Genomic DNA, 20129 nt, shown 5'->3' with positions numbered 1-20129 from the left:
TAGATCTATTGGATTTTAACCATTTTTGGAGTTTAAAATTTTATAATTAGGAATAAAAATAGATTTTCAAAGTTGCAATCGTATAGAAACCACACCTTTTACAAAAAAAATCCAAATATAATTATATTTTACGATATTATTTACTCTTTCTCTTCATTGTAGTTTAATTTCCAAATATCAAACATGGAGCGTTCTTGATTTCTCGGTTCAAGAGCGCATTTTTTATGTTTTTTGAATGTTTATTACGAAGTCTTTAGTTTACCTCTTATTAGGGGTCATTTGCCAGCCAAAAATTTCGTTGCAAAAACACAACATTTCTGGAATATTGTAGTATTTCCCAGTTTGACAATGAGAAATACAACAGTGAAAAAAAGTCCAGATTTCTCAAAAATGAGAACACCACACTTACTCATAGAAGAGTGAATTACCCACAAAATTGGAAATGCGATTTCCCTTTTTTGTTTGGACTTTTTTGTTGTTTTGAAAATCTGTACAAAACTTCGAGTAGTTTTACTTTTTCGGAAATTAGATCAAAATGAAATTCGGAGGGCATGTGTGCCAAATTGGGAAATTTTATAAACGTATCAAGAAATAATTTATATAAAAATAAAAATCACCAAATTATCCCTCAAATTTTCATCGGTAAATAGGTCGCTTTATTTTGTGCATAAAGTTTTTTAATATTTTTTTTTATATGGATGTGAGTTATTTAGATATATAGATGTCCAAAATTTCATATCCAACCAATATGCACAAAAATTTAAAATCAAAATACTCGGACATGCTTTGAATCATCCAATCAAGATCTGACGGTTGACATCGGAAATATATTACATAATCTATGATGCGGAATTTTAGGGGTTTTTTGGTTATTCTTAAAAATATTTATATTTTTTATATGTAACATAGAGGCTCAGAATTTTAGCTCAATCTAGTGCATACAAAATAAATAAATAAATCAATTGAAATACTCAAATATGCTCTTGGCTGTATTTTGATTATTATATTTGGCCAAATTATTTTTTGTACTTTTTTTGCAGCTTCCTAAGGGTGAGAAGAATAGAAGTCCAAATTTTGGCTCAGTTTGATGTTTAGAAAAATTAAAATAAAATTGAGTACTTAGACATGCTCGTACCCTATTCAGATGTTTTCTCTTTCTATGTGATGCATGCCTATTTCACTTGACTTACCATGATAGCTATGATTTTGAAATTCCATTCATTTAAAAAATATCGCGATTTCATTAACGAAAACTTGAATGAACAATTAAAATAGGCTAATTTTCAGACTATTACTTTTCATAAAATTGAATCACAACTATAGGCATGAAAATTTTGATGGACCAAATACTGTGTTGTAAAATGCACTATTTTGAGGACTTGAAATCTTTTTTTTCTTCATATCCACACATCTTGATATCGAAATGATCAATTGAATTTTTTTTCAACCTTAAAACAGCCTTTTACGAAGGAGTTTTTAGGTGCATTGAGATTCTAATTTTTAAAGTGTCAACCTTATATAGATTTTTTCCTTAAAGAAATACATGAGTTTGAACTTTTTTTAATTATTTTTTTGAGAAAAGAATTGAGTTCAACGAACATAATTTTCTTCAAACAAAATATGGGAGCATTCTTTGCTAAAAAAAAATGTTTGGGTTCGGCCAGGGTATGGCTAGGATATTTTGGGAAAATTTAAATGCCAACTAGGGACTTCGAGAATAGTATGTGCAAGATACTCACATTATGAATTAATTTATCATTGTACGCAACAAATTTGAAACTCTTATATACTCTTGTTTTGTAGATGGAGCAATTTTTCAATTATGTTATTTTTGTCATTATGAGAACTGTGATGTCATCCACATGAGTTTGATGTGTGGCATTTAATGCTCTAGTGGGTGATGTTACATATCATGTAGATGATATCACATTTATCCTAATGATCAAAAATATCTTTAATAGAAAAAGATTCATGTACAAAACAAATGTATAAATGTCCAAATTTTGTTGAGTAGAATGATAAATTACTCTTTAAAGCACTCGAACATAACATTTTTTTAATTCTTTAAAGTATATAAAATTTTATATAAATTTACCTTTTTTCTAACTTTCTGTCTATTCCATGTTTTCATTTATCCATTACCAAATCTTTTATGGAACCTTACGAGATCATAATAATGGAATGAAAGGTAAATATCCCTTTATTTTTTAGATATTTAAAAGATATTAACCACAAATTTTTAATTTTACATGAATGTCCGTTTTCCCTTTTTTACTTTCCTCAAAAGCCTTGGCTTATTTCTTTGTTGTCAGTTCAAACTTAGAATTTTTAAAAAATTATTTGTTTAAAAATTATGTCCACAATTCAGAGTTTTGAACTTTTAGCAAGAAAAAAGGGTAAAAGTTCACAAATTTTGTTTTGAAAATTCTTTTAATTTTAAGGTTACATTTGGAAGGCTAAGTTCAGAATTTTCTTTTTATTTTTTATATTTTATTATCAAAGTTTTCGGTACGGAACTTAGAGTTCTAAACATAACATTTAAATAAATAAATAAATAAGATTTTCGAGACTTGGAATTCATACATATGTTTTGCTAACATCTACATTCGAAATTTTAGGTTTCAGACATAATTTTTAAGTACAAATTTGTTCTGAGCAGTTAGCAAAGGCATGATTTAGGAAAAGAGACCGGGCATAATGGGTTAGTGTTTTGACGATTTACAACCCTACGTGATCAAGGGCATTTTGGAAAAAATTGGAAAAGAAAAGGAAAATAAAATACATGCCCGTGAAATTGAAACATTTAAGAGACCTTTTTTAAATACCTGTAAATAAAAAATATTTTGAGAGGAAAAAATAGATTACGTTGATTTCCGCAATAATAATATCTCAACTGATTCATGGTATGCTTTTTCTTGAATGGACTATTCTAAAATAAGCTTATTTCATAAGCAAAAGATTTTCATTATATTCCACAAATATGTGGTTTTCCTTCTACCTATAATATGTATTTCTTATTTTTTCTGTTTCACCTGTATTCGCGTCCATTATTGGACTTTTAGACGCTGAATGTTACTTGTATTTAATTTATCGAAAAATGTCAAAAAAAAAAAAAACCAAAATAATTGGAAAATCAAGAAAATCCTAATGCCTATTATCCTCAATCGAATCCGAATAAGGAAAAACTTTATATAAGGTTGCAACCTTATAATGTAGAGCTACGAATGCACCTAAAAAATCTATTGGAAAATGTAGTTTTGATGTTGAAAAACCTTTTGATTGATCATTTCGACATCGAGATGTATGACCATAAAAAATAAAAAGACCTTAAGTCTCAGAAAATAATGCATTTTACAACATATTATCTACACCGTCCATTTTCAAAATTTTCATATGTTTATTGATCTACTTGATTTTAATTATTTTTTAAATTTAAAATTTTATAATTAGATATAAAAATAGATTTTGAAATAATCCTAAAAATATTTTACATCAAAATTATGTCCTACGATAAAATTCGAAGGCGCACCCTACCTCTATAGCTACGGATGCATCCGTATGCCAGCCGAGTGCACCCTTGTAATAAATAATTGAACTTGAACGGTTGTTCCACGCAGAACTTGCTCATGAACCTCTGTCACGCCCTCCCTCCCTCTGGTCTGTGAGAAATCAAGGGAGAGGAGAGAGAAAGAGCGAAAGGAATGGCATTGCTCTCTTTGCTCTGGTACCGGTTCGGCTCCCTTTTCCTCTATTATCTCCAACAATTCCCTATGATTTTCTTTGATGGAGAGATTATTGTATTTGTTGCGGATGATTTGTTTATGAGCTATTTTTTGATATATATATATATATATATATATATAGGTGCAATGATCCAATGCAACAGTTGTATCATAGTATAATGTAACAACACTTCTAGCAAACTATGTAGAGAGAGTTTTTTTTTTAAGGTGGTGTTTATACAAGGTTGGAACCTTAAATGTAAAATTACGGTTGCACCTCAAAAATCTATAGGAAAATGTTGTTTTAATATTGAAAAACCCTCTAATTGATCTTCTCGACATCGAGATGTATGCCTATGAAAAAAAAAAAGGATTTTGAGTCCCAAAAATAATGCATTTTATAACACATTATGTAGACCATCTATTTTCAAGATTTTCATATGTTTTTTTAGATCTACTTGATTTTAATTATTTTTGGAGTTTAAAGTTTTATAACTAGATATAAAAATAGATTTTGAGATAATCTTAAGAATATTTTACATCAAAATTATATGTTATGATAAAATTTGAAGGTGCACCTTAATTGGATTGTTTAAGGTTGCATCGTTATGGAAACGTTCATTTATTACACTTAACAAAGAAGGAGGCCTTTAGGTAATACAAATTCTGGACAACTATTTGCGTTTGAAATTCAAAAAGCCCTTTTGTCTGGTGTTGTTATTTTCGGATAAGAGGACAACTAAGGGAAAAAAAAGAAGAAAATTACGTATATTTTAGTTATATTTACTGTTATTACATAAATACTTTTTAGTTTCTATTATATATATATATATATATATATTCTGAATTTCAGAAGACTTTTCTTAAAAACAGATGGAACTACCCATTTTTTATTTTTCAAAAACCAAAATATTTAGAAGGAAAAATGATGTAAATATCTGTTATATTTCTTGTTAATACGAAAATACTTGAAGGTTTCTGTTATTACATATAAGTCCATTTTTTCAACTTCATAACATTTTTTAAAAAAATACTAAACTGCCCATTTTCGATTTTTGAAAAAACAAAATTTTTAGAAGTTTCGATTTTTCAAAAACTAAAATTTAAGAATTTCGGTTTTTCAAAATATGAATTTATTTGTTTTTCGAATTTTAAAAAATAAAAAATTGTCGTGCTAAAACCCCCAATATAACAGTATCCATTATAATTGTAATAGGAGACACTCTATTTCACCCTGCGAAATCGTCTTCGTTTTCATGCTTGGAAGTAAGAGTAAAAGAGATATCAACCCATGTTATAACTTTCAGTAAAACGGCAGCTAGATGTCCGCTAGTCCCCCGTTAAGACAGAGAGAGCAGGCAAGAAGCAATAGACCAAGAGGAAAATTGCAGGTATTTTCTTGTGAGAGAGGTAAGAGAGAGAAAAAATTGCAGAGGAGTTTAGCGTAATGAGAGAGAAGCAAGGGAAATGGAGGAGTTTAGCGTAATGAGAGAGAGTAGCAAGGGAAATGGAGTTAAAATGGATGGGCTACTATTGGGTTTTTCAAAAATCAAAATCAATGTAATCCAGAATTCAGGATTACATTGACTGGGTAAGAATCTAATAATATCAATTTTTGCATTAACAGCCAGACCCAATTTATCCCGCATTAAGACCCAACTAATCCGGGATTCTGTACTGTGGTTGAACCCAACAATACAACCAAGATCACCATTCTCAACTGGCTTTCTCTCAGACTGTCAAGGGAGAGAGACAAGTGGTCACTAGTATGAAGTATTATCTTCTGATCGAGGCCAAAGATGGTGGTGTCTCCAAGAAATTAAAAGCCGTGCAGATGCTTTCCTTCTCCGCTTCTACTAGAATAAGAAAGTAATGCGGCTGATGTTTTTAACTGAAGATTGATGATTGGTGGGGTTTCGGAGATATAATGAGTTAGTTGTGTTGAGGATGTATTTTGGATCGTGGACATTTATTTCCCTGTAACAAAACACTAGACTTCTACTGTGTAGTTTAGGAAGATGATTTTTTGCTGTGGAAAGGGAGACGAATTTGAGAGAGAGATGACTGTAAAAAAAGAAGTGCGAGGAATTTTGAGAAGGCCTTAAAGAGAGAGGGGTGGTGCTCGTAACATTGGTCATATCGGACACCAAATGATAATAGACCTCTCAATATAGTCCGTACGTAATTTGCTCTTTTAAAAATTCCATTAAGCCCCACTTGGGCACTTGGGTCAAGCCTATAGGGACCCAAGCTGACCCTAGGCTGCCTGTGGCCTAGCCTCATTGCTAGCCCTTGGTTGTTGGTCAAATTAGTAAAATTCTTCTAATCATCTAAGGTTCTCTGTTGCAATTGGGGTATTTTTTAGGATAATTTTTGAAGTGATAACTGAGTTAAATGAAGATTCAAAGGTAAAACCTCAATGCTAATTGATTTGCACTGATCACCCATTTGGTTTTGTAAAAGGTTACAACCCAATAGTCATTTGCTTTTGTATTTTAGTTACATTTTTTTTATTTTTATGTTAAGATGAAAAATTAAAATTTTCAATTAGTCTTAAAATATTTTCCATTTATGAAAATATTTTGAAGATTTCAAATTGCACAAATTAGTTGTTTTCAAAATGCTTCTTTACCTTTAGGAATCAAGCTTAGGCTTGACTAATTAGCAGTTTTACCTCAGCAATTCTATATCTCATGTTCAATTCCTATTGCAGAATTATCCAAAAACAAAAACAAAATAACCACCATCAAACATTTCAATTTTTTTGATTGTACATCCTTCATGTTACAAAAAAACTCTCTCACACAGTAATTCTTCTTATTTCACAGCTTCTCGTCAAAGTCTCTCTCTGTGCAACTGAGAGTCTCAGACAAATATTCAACCAGAGTAATCACACACAGCAAGCTGCAACCGCGAATTCTCAATCTCCTCTACAACAAACCTCCTAACGAAAGCTCTCCTCCACCAAACCTCAAAAGCGCGCCTCAAATTAGGATAATCGTCACCATTGTTCAAGAATCGATCAAACCAGTTGACCACAATCACCTGTTGCTGAGCTAGAGGCAAAGTAAGAACGGTTTGGCTCAAGCCATCTTCGACAAGCTTCTTATCAATGGGTTTACCAGCTCTCCTCATCCACCCAAAGTCATCATACAAAGCTTCAAGCCATGTTTGCAATAGAGAAAACCTAGCCTCCTTAGAAGTTAGTATTTGCCCTCTACCAATGGCTACACAGAGCTGAGCGGTTACCTTTGAGATTTCATATCGATACATAGTGGGAATTCTCGAATGCAAAGCCGAAAGCTCACTTTGATCAGCCCATAAGCTCACAAACTCTTCACCCATTTGCCTATCTACCAAGATATCAACAACCCACTGTAAATTATCTGATTCTCTACTGATTTCAGCCATGATTAGCCCTCGATCTCGACCGCTTGTTTCCATGGCCGTGGCCTCCATGAAATGTCTCAAAAGAGAATCAATGCAGCAATGGCAGATGTGGTATAAAGTCTCCTTGCTAATATCGATTCTATTGTGGTTTTTGTTGTGTGTGTTGTTTTCTTTGAGGAGCGCAGATATGAGGGCCTTCATTTCTCTCCGGGCTTTCTCATCCTTGGCCTGTAACACACCTTCCATGAGTTGCAGGAAAACCCCATCAAAGCTTTCAGAGGTTGAGGGTTGAACTGAAACCCTTTCCAGGGTTTTGATGGCAGGTCCTTGAAGGTTGAGCGCATTGAGAACTGAGATGACTGTTTCTTCTTCTTCCTCAGACCATGGCATGGCTTCGATGCACTCCAGGCATGATATTATACCAGCCTCAAACATGATGGCAACTGATACCTGGAAGAGAAGTTCGATTGTAGGGCATGAAAATGCCAAAAATAAACCAGACGAAAAAAAGTATCATTCTGTATTAGACCACTGGAAAAAAGGGGGGATAAAACCCAACAATCTAGTCACTGCGACTATAAACAGTGTACTGAACTGGGAAAATTACTAATATTTTGGATTTCACAATAGTTAGTAGATTACAGTTCTACTCTATCGAGCTCAGATTATCCAGTGATTAAGAAGCAGATAAGAGACGCAAGGGTTATGATTTGAACTATAAAAATATCAGAGTACAATAATTTCATAACGACTACCTAAAGGGCCATAGCACAATGCCTTTTTCTTTTCCGTGTTTGCATCAGACGTTTTAGGATGTAATTAGGTTCTCCAGCTTTTGTTTTAGAAGTTCTGGGATGCAGATTGCAGAGAGCAATGCATATAGTTTCAGTTTTAACAATGGACTCACAAATATTTCAGCTAAAATACCAACCATATTTGAATCACTCAAAAGCCATTGAAATGGCAGCATTTGATCTTGTTGAAAAACTGCTTCAGAAGCAACCCACCAAATTTAGCCCACTACTGCAGCTGAAAGTTTGGACTGATAGAAGTGAAAATGGTTTGATTTATGGGCTCATATACAATGAGTGCACAGAAGTTCTCTGCAACGCGCTGACGTCCCCAAAGCAGGCTAATGTCAACAATGGATGGTTATGTGTGTGGCTCCTCTGCTCAGAATGTATCAAATTTCTGCCATACTTTGAGAGAAGGAAAACCAAGAGCAGCCATCTCTTGTCGACATCTGATGGCTGGTGAGATGTGTTAGCATCGCATGAAACTTCACTGCACTCATTGAATGTTCGCCTGAATTTCAGTTCGAAAGCAAAGCACAATTTGGAAAGCATCCACAAACACCATATTTGGATACTAATCCTAATGCAGTAGGAAATATTGGAAAATTTCAAGCACAATCTGTGCGAATTGGTTTTCAAAGCGAATTAATGAAAATTTGGATCCAAATATCATAAAACTTGTTTCTTTCAAATTCGTAATGGCTTCCTCGCAAATTTAGAGCACACTTCATGAATTGCGATTAAGTTTCTCCTAAAATTTGCCAAATTTGGTGGCAAGACTAAATCTCATATGAAAGGAAGATAAATGACAGAACGGATGCAGTGCTACGCCAAACTGATCCATGAACCTCCATTTTTCAGCATACCAATACTAAAGCAACACAGAAATGAAAAAAAAAAATCTACAAATAAATCAAAGAAACAAAATCCATTTGATTACCTTTAGAACTGCCAACACCCTCTGCAACTCCTCCTTCATTAACCTCTTCCTCAAATCCTCTGAAGAATGCATTAAAACCAGAGTCTCAACATAAGCCTCAACATCATCACAGTCTTCAATCTCCACCAAATGACCCGCTTTCTTGTCCGGCAATTTCCCCACAAAAAACCCACTTTTTCCCACCAAAACCCTCCTCTGAACCCTCATCGAAACGCTAAAACCCTCTTTTGACCTCAACTTGAGCTTCACATCACCAGATTCCGATAACGTGAACCCCGAAATGATCTTGTCCACTCTTTCCTGCAACTTGTGGTGAGGATTTTCGGGCAATTTGGGTGGATCTTCATGGTTATTCGACATCATTTCGAGGAGGGTGGGGCTTGATTTGGATGAAGGGGGGCTTCTGGTCGGTGAAACCCTAATTTTGTAAGGTGGGTCAGGTAAGAAGCCATGCTTGATCATGGCGGAGATGTTGTCTCTGGTTGGTGTTGTTGGGGGAGGTTCCATGGCCTCGTATATGGGTTAGATACTGGTTTATTGTGGACCCAGGTTCTTGTTTTGGTGAAGGGATAGGGAGGTGGCCGAGCCAAGGGCATGCATGAGAGAGAGAGAGAGAGAGAGAGAGAGAGAGAGAGAGAGAGAGAAGAGAGGGAGAGAGGAGAGCAAGGAGGGAAATTTTGTGTTTCAGTGGCAGCTGCTCAGAACCTAAGAAAAATGGACTAGAGATCGAGTACAGAGCAATGGAAGGGAGGAGGGAAGAAGACCCTTTAGAGAGAGAGAGAGGGGGGTAGAGTGGGGCTAATTCACAGAGGGGCAAAAATTCAGAGGGAGTGCCTTCAAAGTAGGTGCAGGGGTTGACAAGGTAGAGGGAGAGAATGTGGGGCAAAATCTAGAGAGAGAATGTGGGGCAGAATCCACAGAGGGTGCCTGCAAACTGGGGTCAGGGGATGAGAGGGCAGGTAAGAGAGAGAGAGAGAGAGAGAGAGAGAGAGAGAGACGGAAGAGAGAGAGAGAATGACAGCTGATCTGCTAACAATCAAAGGTGGCGAGGGCCTTGATCCGGATCCACCCGGTTCTAGAAAGGGTATTCGAAACAAATTGTTTCCTACGGGGCAGCCTCCTTGGCCGGTTCAAGCCGGGCATGGGCCGGTGCCGACGCTGAGGGCAATACTATTGGGGGATAATAATGAAGCACAAATGTTGTCCTACTAAAGAGTGAAAAAAGACAGAAGAAGGCCCTCTCTCCTGCCCTTCATCACCGCAATCAAACTTTCAAATATTTCCCTTCCCTTTTACTTTAATGTTATACTTTTTACTTTACTTTAAAGAGAGGTTTTTAAGCCTTGAAATTGGATGCAAGTTCCTCTTGCATACCACCTTTAGAATTTGTATTTATATGGTGTGAATTCAACCATTTTCTTGTTTTTTAGTCCTTTATACGGTTGGATTTGATAGTGGAAAAGTACTTTTGGAATCTTTGTTTTCAACTTCAACTACCGTTGATCAAGGAGCTACAGCTAAATCCGATGTGGACAAATATTAAGTCGTCAGCGAACCAAGCTGTACATATGGTCCTGCGGTTGTGGCCCCAACACCTTTGTTGGGTGGGGTTTGTTGGATTTCACAACTCTCTCAAACTTTTTCTCCCTCTACTATCAATATTATTAGATAAATTTATGCTTATGCCCCTAAAATTATCTTATTAAAAAAAGAAAGCATTTTGATACAGCTGTGACTCTATCAAAATAAGTAAAGCCTCACCTCATAACTCATCAAAAAATTGTTGTTATGGTATTGGAAAACTTTCAAATCAATAATTTCCCCCTTAACTATTATGGCTTAAATTTTTTTTAAAACTCTCAAGCCCTAAAAATAGTACATATTGTTACACGTTATCTAAAGCCCTAAAAATAAGTGTTTACATATCAGCAAGATCTATACCATTTTTTTAGCTTTAAAATTCATACTCAGTATTAGAAATTGATTTTAGAGCCTTCATGAAAAATTTCGATGCTCAAAATGCTTCCAGAGGATGATTCAAAGTGATGCTTTACTTTGCTTTCGCAAAGCCTCAGCTTTATAGAAACTTCTTTCTTAAAAAAATCTTTTTGACATACCTTGCCCCATGTACTGATCATCATTACTATTCATAAGGGTATTTAAAAAAATTTAGTATCATCTAGGCGTATTTTAGAGTCGTATATATTTACTTGGATCTCAAGTTAATTTTAAGATTTTATAGGCTTATAAAAGAATGGATGTCACATTTTATTATGCTTATGTTATTTGAAATAAATTTTATTTTATGAAAGATGAAAATTCTTCTTCTTTTGACTTGATTTACAGACACTTTTTCTAAATTATTGTTGGCTTTTGCTTGTTTGAGATTCAAAAAAAATGTGAATATAAATTATCCACATTTCGTTCTTGCATCAAGGGGTATCATAGCTCAATTAAAAAATAGTTGGAGATTGTTGTTGTTGGTCGTAACAGTCTTAGCCGTAGAGATGTTGTTCTAATACGATTACGCAAGGAAATCTACAACTTGATGAAGAGGATTATACAGTTGTTTGTTTGGTGAGTGTAGCCATTAAAGACCTTATGAGTGCTTGTAAAATGAATTGATATAGTGGAACATGAACTCAGTGGGAGTGTGGTCACTCGTGGACCATACTAAGCAAACGATATTTGCTGATACCGGACTGTGCTTGATGGTCTAAGCCAATCGATTGGGAAAAACCCATGTTACATAGGCATAGAGTATAAACCGATAAGGGATAAATGGGTCATCCCTTGATGGGGTCGGAGTATGTCCGGATGAGTGAGTCGAGGGACTGTGTGACCCTTGTGTGTGATGGTGGCCTTTAGAGATTGGGGTCAAAGCCTCATTCATGTACCATCACACGACATGCATATTGATAAACCGTTTTGGGAAAGCAAGACACTTTTTAGAGTGAAACGTATGCATATGCGAGAGATACCCCTATGCGCCATACGAGTTGTGGTCGCATCAGGTCTAGGTAACTATGACCCGTCTCTAGGGAAGAACCTGAAATCTACAGACTGGGATTGCAACCCCTTGGCTCCTCAAATAGACTCTGGTGACCCACTAATGAGCTCTTGTATGGGCTAGAGTCATGAGAAATACTGGGTCGGTTTGATAAAGCAAGTGTGGCCCGCAGTCCATAGTTGAAGGTAGAGTGTCTTAATGTTTGATTGATTTAATTTCTAGACCATATGGATCATTTTTCCATCTAATGAATTTAATTATTATACTTGTGTTATGATATATATGATTTTAGATCTCTAGATATTTTATTTATCAAATTTGAATTTATAAAATCAGATATATTGATTTTACATTGATTTAAATATTCAAATAAATTCACAAATTATTTTATTGAGTTATAAAAATATTTAAAATTGCATGGGGGCCTATTGTGCACATGGGCCCACCATGGCCTAGATGGTGGGGCCCATGAGATCCTCTTATGGGTGGCACGCCCCACCCATTTAGAAGCTTTCTATTTTTGTGATAAGTGATTTTGGCTTGTAAGCCAAGTTGCTACGTGTTTTGGAAAGGTGTTGACTTGATAAAGCTTTGAATGATTTTTTGGAAGCGTGAGAAGGGTTGTGCATTATTTTGGTATGCACAATATTATATTTAGAATTATTTTATTTAATTTATATTGATGGGAAAATGGTTTAAAAAATTGGGATAAAGGTTCTAGCACATTCCACAATGTTGATGGCTCATCTATGGAATGGATGGCTCAAATCTCTCACCCCACAAGTCACCCACGATCAACGGCTCATATTCAATCTCATAAGAAGGAGCAAGCCAAGGAAAACCATAAGAAATCCTAATCTTGTTCAAACCCTATAGAAAACGGATTGTCTCTACCCAAAATCGTTCTCTCATTGAAAGCCCAAAGGGGGCACGTCCCACTCTCTCATCTTTGATATCTCTCTCCCATACTGTAGAAATGGGCTAAGGGTATAGGCTATGGGGTTCTTCTCTATCCCATCTCTCAACTATAGATTTATGGTTAAGAGTTTTAGGGTATAGCAAAAAGAGAATCCATCTCTCTTAAACTAGGTTGCTAAGGGAATTCACCTAGGGTTTGAGTTTGTGATCACAGGGGTTCATGTTTTATTGGTGCGTCTTGGCCTAAACTTGCTTAACCAGTTGAGATTGAATGTTGATCATTGATCCCCCACCATCGGATGGTGGTGACTCAGTATAGGGTGTAATAAGCCAAGTTGAGGTAATCTCCGGCACTCTTTTTTGGTTTCTTGTCATATTTAATTATATCGTCTTTATATTCCTAAGCATAAGAATTGTGGATATTATCTTTGTTTAAATAAAATTGGTTTAATGACATTAAGGTTTTTAAAATATTAGATTTATTAGTTTTATTTTCTTTGAAGCAAGAATTATTGTAATAAGACTACTTGTAAGTGATATTTGCCAAAAGAAAAGAAAATGGGTGAAGAGAAGAAAAATAAAAATATATATTCTCCGACAAGATCGCATTAGTATTTCCTTCATTGGTATCACAGCTATTGATACTTGTTGTTATGAGTTATCTTTTTCCCTTTACTGAGTCTAAATCAAGTTTGAGAATGAGATATAAGAAAGCTAATGACCTTTGTGGTCAAGTAATACACCCATAGTTAAGAATTATTGGAATATTCAAACACCGAAAAAGGCATTCTGCAGAATGGGTATTCTGAGTTATTGTAGAGCAGTGATATAAAGAAGATAATGATGTATTATTTCTATTGCATACTTCAGTGATATTATGTGTCTTTGAGAGTAGGATCTATTGGCAAAATTTCAGTAGGAGATCCTACGGAAATTAAGAGTTATGAACTCATTAATGAAGGGTGTCAGACCCTGTAAAATCTAGGAAATGTTCATTGAGCTTCATGATTTTTCCCACAAAACATATGATTTTATTACGAACTAAAATTGGACTGTGAGTCAAAAAATTGAATTTACTTTTAAACAAAAATAGTTTCATCAAGAAACTCCTTGTGGTTTGAAAGATATGGTCTATTTATTGAAGTGTATGCAAGTGTTGTTTTCTGCAACGAAAACTATTTCAATGACTTGGAAGTCATGATTTTATTTCCATTCTTAACAGAATATTTTATTGTTCAAGGTTTTTAACTTCAATTATGAGTCAATTTCTAATAAAATTTATTTGAGAGAGAAATATCTATGGGAAGAGATGAATAAAAATTTTGGATTGAAGAGAGGCCATCCTGAATTTTCTGCAATTTGGTATGTTCTTCATTGAGATATGAATAACAATATTTATCAAGCCTACTTAACATAGTGATGTGAGGCTTGTGAAAACATATGTATTACTATTATGAGTCTACTTTTAAACAAAATTAGTTTGAAAGGGAAACTCTAAGAGGATAGAGAGAAAAAACAATTTTACTAGATAATATTCATCTTGAAATTTTGCAGTATGATTTATTTTGTGATGTAAATATCACTTATTTATTTCTCAATAGAAAAGTATTATTTGGGATTCACACTAGGATGTTATGATTTGGTTTTGAGTCTAGTTTTCAACGCAAAATATTTCACGAAGAAATTCTTTGAGGATTGAAAGAAACAAATTTTTTTATTAAAATGTGCTCAACCTGATTTTCTACTGAGAAAATTGCATTGTGACGTAAATGGTACTAAAATGAAGACTCAATAAATAGTGCGATTTAGGGGTGGAACTGAGTACTATTTTATATTTTTTAGTCTATTTGAATACTCAAAAGGATTCCAGGATAAACTCTTTATGAGTTAAAATATATCATATTTTTATCATGGGATGTTCTTGTTCAATTCTGCAGTAAATTAAAAGATATGACATGTTAAGCCACATTTTTTGATTCCTCATAATGAAGACCTTTTTAGAGCTCATTTAAAAACTTTTATAGTGTGTTATGAGTATGGTTTATTATAATAAAATTTCAGAGAGAGGTAACACAAAATTGGCAAGATATGACACTCTATGTGAAGAGTATTCGATTTGAGAATAGCAAAAAGAAAAAGAAATACATACCTATAAAAACATCTTGGTTTCTTCGACATGAAGGGATATATAGAGAGACTTGGTGGTAGCATAGAAACGTTAAAGATCAATGAGAGAATCGAAATTGTGATATTTGAAATGATGTGATAAATATTTATTCACGGTGTAAGACATAGAGAATCCAAGTGTTGAAGAGATGGACACTTCATGACATGTGAAACCGAAACATACTCTCCATAAGTTGCGTGCTCTTCTAAAATAACAAAAGCTTGTCAAATAAATAAAAGCAATGAATCAAGAAAACCTAGGTACCACACTACATAGTTTTGAGATATGAAATCTATCCCACATTACATGGTAACGTCATATAGGGAAAGAAGATTCAATAACTTTTTATTTTATATTTAATATATTTTGGTTAATTGTTTTATGAATGTGTATGGAGTGTATGGATATTAAGTGATAGGTGCTAACAAATTTGACAGAGACGATTTTTGAATACCTTATGTTTTAGTGTCTCCTTATGCTAGAGTATGAACTACTTAAGATAGTAATATACATGGAGATGTGATTTGATCAAGAGCTTTGAGCCCTACGAATGAAACACGAGAGATGGGTGTGACTCATTCAAATATGTAAACACGAATGGAGTGTTTCGATGGAACTCAGTCTTAGTGACAATTCTCCCAATAATGTCTATAATATGAGGCGTAACATGTGATGTTGATATCTTGATAAATTCTCCATATTTGCTAAAAATGAAGTATTTTGTCAAGGATTTAATGACCATTCTTTAGTAATGCCTTATTTTGGATACAATTATAAGATGATATATATAAGGGAAATTATCGCTAATATACCTATATTTTAAGAAAATTGAAAAAAAAAAACCCAATTTCCCAAAACCTCACCCATACCCTTTTTTCACAAATTTGGCTTTTTTTTTTACAAAACTACCCTTTATGGGGTAGTTTTTGTACCGTAAAAAGCATTACAGTATTAAGAGTACTGTAATGAGCATTACAGTATTGTTAGTATAATAATGCTATTTAAATGCTTTACAGTCATAAAAAGACCGTAATGGAGTTGAATATCATTATGGTATTAAGTGTACTATAATTCTCTTTTTGGTGTGGAGGAGATGTTCCATGTATCGTTACGGTGAGGAGATGTTCCATGTATCGTTATGGTACTAAGGATACCGTGGGGAGAACATGCACTTCCTTAAGGAGGTGTTGGATGGAAAGTTGGAAGACAAGGAAAGGATAATGAAGAACCCTTGCATGGACACGACGGGGTCTACTCTCCTGCATTTTGTTGCTATCAATGAGAGGGTCTCCATTGTGAAAAGGCTCTTGGAAATCATCCCCTCAAAGAAGCTGGAAGATAAGAACGATTTTGGTTGCACCCCACTTCACTGTGCAGTGTTTAGTAGAGAAAAGGTAGAATTGTTGGTGTAAAAGGATCCATCCATACTCTCTCTCTACGATGCCTCCATGAAGACACCCCTCGCATGGACACTTCTTTCAAGCAGCGATGTCATGGAACATCTCTACCACACCAAAAAGAGTATTACCGTACTCTTAATACTGTAATGATATTCAACTCCATTATGGTACTAACAATACTGTAATGCTCATTGCGGTACTCTTAATATTGTAATGCTCATTACGGTACCGTAATGCTTTTTATGGCATAAAGACTACCGTAAAGGGTAGTTTCGTCCAAAAAAATCAAAATTCATGAAAAAGGGTGTGGGCAAGGTTTTGAAAAGTTGAGGGTTTTTTTTTCTAATTTTCTTAAAATATGGGTATATTAGCGATAATTTCCCTATATATAATTTGTTTTTGTAGCCATGAACTTGACTTGGTAGGAAATTAAAAGTGAATGCGGTAAAATGATTTTTGAAGGCTACACATGTATTTTAAAATTAAAATTGGATGATTTGAGAAAAAACTACCCCTAAGAATATGGTTTTGAGATAACCACATAGTCTTGCAAGGTCCACTAAGTCTTTGTGAAAATCATTTTAAATTGTCATACTATTAAATAATTATTGCTTGTGAATGCATATATATATATATATATATATATACCAAGTCAATTTTTTTTTCTATTAAACAGAAAAATATTGTGTCTTGAAGGTATTTATAAAAGTGGGAGAAAAACTATCATGCACTGTTTTTTTTTTTTTTAAAATACTTATATACCTTGACCCATGTTTCTAGTTATTTAAAATCCTTGATTACCTAAGACCTTGAACCATAGGGAATGTTGACGGAAGGGCATCATGCTAGGCTTCCTTGACACATGTTGTGTTGATTAAATAACTTGATTTGTATGGATTTATTACCAAAATGACTAGTGTGGTTGAACCTTTGTGGTTCATGAAGGTTTTGTATATTGTGAAACCAACACAAATTGAATGAATTACTTATTGCATAAGAATGCTAATAATGTATATTTTGTGTATACAATAATTGAGTGGGAGTTGTTATAGTCACATTTTTTTTTTAGCTACTTGGATATTCAGATATACAGGTGCAAGCTATCTCACGAATCCAGATGATGTGAAGTTTACATCTGGATATGTATTCATGCTTGGAGGGGGTAGAGTTTCTTAGAAGTCAAAGAAACAGGATGTGGTGGAATTGTCCACCATAGAGGTAGAGTACGTGGTGTGATGTTCAGTGGCCAATGATGCCATATGGATTAATAAATTTCTTAATTACCTTGACTTTCACCTTGTGCGTTTTGAGGCAGTAAGGATTTTCTGTGCCAACATGACGGTGATATGCGTGTCAAAAGAGTCACGATTCAATAAGAACTCCAAGCATATAAAACCATATTTTTAGCACTTGATGAATCAGGTGAGATTGAGAAAGATCGAGATCCAGATAACTAAATATTCTAGTGGGAGCACCTGTTAGTATTTGACATGCTAACTGGAACAACATACTATAGTGTTGTTCATCCATGGAACCCGGATGTGTGGCGCGGGTTGTATTGCTACATAAGGGAGCAACTTATTTAAATAACTTCTTTGATCTTATGAACATTTGACGCCATGCGATGAGGGGACGTGATAATTTTATACGACATTATGTTCATGATTCGCAATGCGATATGAAATATGAGCTAATGACCACTTTTGGGGATAAGATCCGAGCAGCAAAGAGAAAAAAGTGTTGCCCTTATAAATCTTTTTGTGAAAAGATTGATGACGAAAGCCATTATTAATGTATTAAGAGATAATATATAAAAAATGCTTGAGAGAGAGATTGTAATTGGGAGAGATAGTAGAGATGAAAGAAAGTGAGGAAGAAATAATGTAAGGCCTTCAAAGGCCAAATGAGAGATGTTGGGTGAGTGTGGTCATTGAAAGCCTTATGAGTACTAGTAAAATGAAATGATATAGTGGAACATGAACTCAGTGGGAGTGTGATCACTTGTAGACCATACTAAGCAAACGATGTTTGCTGATAGTGGACTGTGCTTGACAGTCTAAACCAGTCGGTTGGAAAAAAACCCATGTTACCTGGGCATAGAGTATAAACCGAAAAGGGTTCTAATGGGTCATCCCTTTATAAGGTCGGAGTGTGCCCGGATGAGTAAGCCGAGGGACTGTGTAACCCTTGTGTGTGATAGTGGCCTTCAAGGACGGGGGCCAAAGCCTCATCCATGTATCATCATATGACATGCATATTGATAGACCATTTCAGGAAAGCAAGCTACCTTTCAGGGTGAAATGTATGCATGTGCGAGAGATACCCCTATGCGCTATAGGAGCTGTGGTCTTATCAGGTCTAAGTGACATTGGCGCGTTTTTAAGTGAGAACCAGAAATCCATGGACTAAGATTGCGGCCCCTTGGCTCATCGGTTAGACTTTTGTGACCCTGCATGGACTGTGGGTCATGAGAAACACTGGGTTGGTTTGATAAAGCAAGTGTGGTCCGTAGTCCACAGTTGAAGGTATAGTGCCTTAATATTTGATTGATTTAATTCCTTGACCATATGGATTATTTTCTCATCTAATGAATTTAATTATGCTTGTTTTGTGATATATATATGATTTTAGAATTATTATTTGAATTTTTCTAAATCTCTGGATAATTTATTTATCAAATTTGGATTTATAAAATCATAGATATTGATTTTACATTTCTTTAAATATTCAAATAAATTCTAAAATTATTTTATTGAGTTTTAAAAATATTTAAAATTACGTGGAGGCCCATTATGCACATGGGCTCACCATAGCCTAGATGGTGAGGCCCATGAGATCCTCTTATGGGTGGCACGCCCCACCCATTTAGACGCTTTATATTTTTGTGATAAATAATTTTGGCTTGTAGGCCAAGTTGCTATGTGTTTTGGAAAGGTATTAGCTTGAGGAAACTTTGAATGAATTTTTGGAAAGCATGAGAAGACTTGTGCAGTATTTTGGTATGCACAATATTATATTTGATATTATTTTATTTAATTTTTATTGATGAGAAAATGGTTTAGAAAAAGGGGATAAAGGTTCTTGCACCTTTCATAATGTTGATGACTCATCTATGGAATGGACGACTCAAATCTCTCTCCCAACAAGTCACCAAATTAATGGTTCATATTCATTATCACAAGAAGAGGCAAGCCAAGGAAAATATTAAGAAATCATAATCTTGTTCAAAGCCTATAAAAAAGGGATTGTCTCTACCCAAAATCTTTACACCTTATCTTTATATCTCTCTCCTAAGAAAGTTTCTCTCTTTCTCATGAAAGCCCAAAGGGGCACGTCTCATTCTCTCATCTTTGATTTCTCTCTCCAACATTGTAAAAAGGGGTAAAGGGTTTAAGCTATAGGGTTCTTCTCTCTCCCATCTCTCAACTATATATTTATGGCTAAGGGTTTTAGGGTATAGCAAAAAGAGAATCAAACTCTCTCAAACTAGGTTGCTAAGGGAATTCACCTACGTTTTGAGTTTGTGATCAAATGAGTTCATGTTCTATTGATGTGGCTTGGCTTAAACTTGCTTTTCCAGTTGAAATTGAAGGTTAATCATTGATCCCACGCCATCGAATGATGGTTACTCGGTGTGGGGTGTAATAAGCCCGATTGATGTAATCTCTGACACTATCTTTTTTGTTTCTTGTCATATTTAATTATATTGTCTTTATATTCTTAAGCATAAGAATTGTGAATATTTTCTTTGTTTAAATAAAATTGGTTTAATTGCATCAAAGTTTTGA

At 34.5% G+C, this 20129-nt stretch overlaps 1 protein-coding gene across 1 annotated transcript; it reads right to left on the bottom strand.

The window, feature by feature from the left end:
* Window positions 1–6459: 6459 nt before the first annotated feature.
* On the bottom strand, window positions 6460–10116 carry LOC18423571 (BTB/POZ domain-containing protein). The gene is made up of 2 exons (XM_006828172.4): window positions 8847–10116; window positions 6460–7562 (listed from the first exon to the last, which is right to left on the bottom strand). The coding sequence occupies exons 1-2, from the start codon at window positions 9351–9353 to the stop codon at window positions 6600–6602; spliced, it is 1470 nt and encodes a 489-aa protein (XP_006828235.1). The 5' UTR covers window positions 9354–10116; the 3' UTR covers window positions 6460–6599.
* Between the last annotated feature and the right edge of the window lie 10013 nt (window positions 10117–20129).

Source organism: Amborella trichopoda, chromosome 8 (genome assembly GCF_054954075.1).
Source record: "Amborella trichopoda isolate Santa Cruz 75 chromosome 8, AtrichopodaSantaCruz75HAP2 v2.0, whole genome shotgun sequence".
NCBI classification, from domain to species: domain Eukaryota; kingdom Viridiplantae; phylum Streptophyta; class Magnoliopsida; order Amborellales; family Amborellaceae; genus Amborella; species Amborella trichopoda.
The sequence above is the reverse complement of the archived record's forward strand: the minus strand, read 5'-3'. Positions and strand labels throughout refer to the sequence as shown.